Source organism: Notolepis coatsorum, assembly GCF_963971535.1.
Source record: "Notolepis coatsorum genome assembly, chromosome: 10".
NCBI classification, from domain to species: Eukaryota; Metazoa; Chordata; class Actinopteri; order Aulopiformes; family Paralepididae; genus Notolepis; species Notolepis coatsorum.
Window position 1 is genome coordinate 23,899,508 of NC_140174.1, and position 3,482 is coordinate 23,902,989.

The 3,482-nt window shown below is 48.7% G+C and overlaps 1 protein-coding gene across 1 annotated transcript in view; it reads right to left on the reverse strand.

Annotated features, from left to right (window-relative positions):
- LOC311235500 (pleckstrin homology domain-containing family A member 4-like) overlaps positions 1–312 on the reverse strand; it is a gene marked incomplete at both ends in the record, with an annotated part of 44,596 nt that extends 44,284 nt beyond the window's left edge. The window contains one exon of the mRNA XM_084322968.1: positions 1–312. This exon is cut by the window's left edge and continues 333 nt beyond it. Coding sequence (XP_084179094.1) covers positions 1–312 — 312 coding nt within the window.
- Positions 313–3,482: the final 3,170 nt, after the last annotated feature.

Consider the following 3,482-nt stretch of genomic DNA (forward strand, 5'->3'; position numbering starts at 1 on the left):
AAAGCCTGACTGGAACTTCTGGAACAGGGTGTTATTTTTAAGGTGGTCCTGGAGCTGGGAGGCAACTACCTTTTCCAAAACCTTGGACAGGAAGGCAAGGTTCGAAATTGGCCTGTAGTTGGCAAGAACCTCCGGGTCCAGGGTGGGCTTATTTAGGAGGGGGCGGATGATAGCAACTTTGAGGGCAGATGGGATATAGCCAGTTTGAAGGGAGAGGTTAATAGCCTGGGTGATGATTGGGCTGATGCTGGGGATGTTTGACTTGAGCAGGGCAGTTGGAATGGGATCCAGGGTGCAGGTGGATGGTTTCATCATTCCTCTGAGGGTTTTTTCAATGTGGCTCTGTTGAACCTCAGTGAAACATGGGAGAGATGGTAAGCTCTCAGGTGATGGGTGAAGTTACAAATCAGCTGTGACTTTGTAAACAATGATGGCAACTGATAAATGTACGGCAAGAAAGTAGACGCTTGGATACAGGTTTGAAAGTCAATGGCTTGGTTCTCAGTCGATTTATTCAGCAGGGCATCAGCGGTAGAATACAGCAAATTCACAGGATACAAAGAATCTCTGAATGACACGGACAGCTGATTAATTGATTGATTGAAAACTTTATTAACAGATTGCAGAATGGGTACAGTACAAGTCAAGTCAAGTCAAGAGTTTTATTTGTCACGGCATACAAGTATACAATGAAATGCGGGTGGTCTTGCCCGCAACGATGTGCAATACAGTAGTACAACATATAATAGAATCCAATAAAACAACATTGTGCAATAAACAGGTAACATAGTGGGGCATCTCGGTATTTGTACATAAGTTATTTACAGAGCATGGAGGACATGCTACTGTAGGTCCTTTGGTAGTGCAATACACTGTTACTGTTGCTATACTATTTTTAAAGTGACCTTTCCTTTGTGGCCATAAGTGTGGGCGTGTGCAACATAGGGGCCCCCCAGGGCTGTGTTCTGAGTCCCCTCCTCTACTCCCTGTACACACACGACTGTGTGGCTCAGCGGAGTAGCAATACAATCATCAAATTTGCTGACGACACAGTGGTGGTGGGCCTGATCTCTGCCAACGACGAGAGGGCCTACCTGGAAGAGGTCAAGGTCGTGGCGGGATGGTGCCAGGAAAACAGCCTCTCCCTGAACGTCAGCAAAACAAAGGAGATGATTGTGGACTTCAGGAGGTCGGGGGTCAAGGACTACAGCCCCCTCAGCATCGACGGGGCACCGGTTGAGAGAGTCAACAGCTTTAAGTACCTCGGAGCCTACATATCCGAGGACTTGACATGGACCACACACATTGACAGTGTTGTGAAGAAGGCACGACAACGCCTCTACTTCCTCAGGCGCCTAAGGAAGTTCCAAGTCAGTCAGAAGATCCTTAAGAACTTCTACTCATGTACAATAGAGAGCATCTTGACCGGCAACATCACCTCCTGGTTTGGGAATAGCACTGCACAAGACCGAAGCAGACTACAAAGAGTGACACGTTCAGCCGAACGCACAATTGGAGGGGGGCTCCCCACCCTCCAGAACATTTACAACAAGCGTTGCAAGGGCAAGGCTAAGAGAATCATTAAAGACTCCAGTCACCCGAACAACTGCCTCTTTGAACTGCTGCGGTCAGGCAAGCGATACCGGAGTCTCAAGGCGAGCACAGAAAGACTCAGAAGAAGCTTCTATCCCCAGGCCATCAGGCTGCTAAACGAACAATGAATGAACACTACACAACAACAACCACCATAGATCCTCCCCTACACAACAACAACCACCAAACGCACATAGCACACACATCCACACGCACACACTCACTTTAAACAAACACACTGTAGCACCCACTCCACACACTTTATAGCACACACCCACTTTAAACAAACACACTGTAGCACCCACTCCCCACACTTTATATTTATTGATGAAGGATTGCACTACAACTCGTACACCTTACTGTAAATTGTACCTAAATTGTACCTCATCCCATTTCTGCTTTGCACTATATAGTACTGTACATTAGTACACTGCATAGTATTGTATATTATATGGTAACTCAGAACATTGTACATATGTCTATACCGAACACTGTGACCTCATTTTCTTCTTCTAAACTACATGCTATACTATGTTATTTGATACTATCTTGTCTAGCACAGTCTCTGGAGCGTAACAGTAAGAAGCATTTTGTATGAAAGTATTCTGTACTTCTGTATGACAACTATTAAAGAAACTTGAAACTTGAAACTTGCAGCATGAGTGTGTGCTTACTCATGTTAAAGTGGCTGCTAGTGTGCGAGCGTGTACAGCGTGCGTGTCGTGTGTCTGCTCATGTGTGCTTGTGTGTGGAGAGTTCAGTGTTCTGTGGCACTCAGTGTTCAGTGTTCAAGGCTCTGATGGCCTGGGGGAAGAAGCTGAGCCGAAGCCTTTCTGTCCTAGTAGCTGGGGTTCGCAGGCATCTGCCTGACCTCAGCAGCTGGAACAGGCTGTTGTTGGGGTGGTGAGGGTCTTTCATTATTCTGCAGGCTCTGGATTTGCACCTCTTGTTGTATAGAACCTGCAGGGGAGGTAGTGCAATACCTGTGGTACGCTCGGCTGAGCGCACCACTCTCTGTAGGGCCTTCTTGTCCTGTGCCGTGCTGTTTCCATACCAGGCAGTGATGTTTCCAGTCAAGATGCTCTCTACAGCTCCGGAGTAGAAGGACTGGAGTATCTTCCCAGATACTCTGAACTTCCTTAACTGTCTCAGGTGGTAGAGGCGCTGCTTCGCCTTTTTTACAACTGTGTCTATGTGTGTTGACCATGTCAGATCCTCTGAGATGTGGACCCCCAGGTACTTAAAGCTGCTCACCCTGTCCACGGTAGCCCCGTTTATCCTCAGTGGTGTGTGTGTCTCCTGCTGTCCTGTCCTATAATCCACGATCAGCTCCTTGGTTTTACCAATGTTCAGGAGCAGGCTGTTGTCCTGGCACCAGCGTTCCAGTACCTCAACCTCCTCCCGGTAGGCCTTCTCGTCGTTGTCCGAGATCAGCCCCACCACCACCACGTGTCGTCTGCAAACTTCACTATGGAGTTGGAGCTGAACTTGGCCACACAATCGTGTGTGTAGAGTGAGTACAGCAGGGGGCTCCGAACACAGCCCTGGGGGGACCCGATGCTCAGGGTGATGGTGTTGGAGGTCTGACCCCCCACCCTGACCGCCTGGGGTCTTTCACTCAGAAAGTCAAGTACCCAGGCGCTCAGAGCGGAGCTCAGACCCAGCTCGATCAGCTTGTCCACCAGTCTGGTGGGGACTATGGTGTTGAACGCTGAGCTGTAGTCAATGAACAACAGTCTCACATAGCCCCCCTTCTGGCGGTCAAGGTGAGAGAGGGTGCTGTGCAGTACCTGGGAGACCGCATCATCAGTGGACCTGTTTGTCCTGTATGCAAATTGCATATGGTCCATATCACTGGGGAGGGAGGCACAAATGTGATCCTTGACCAG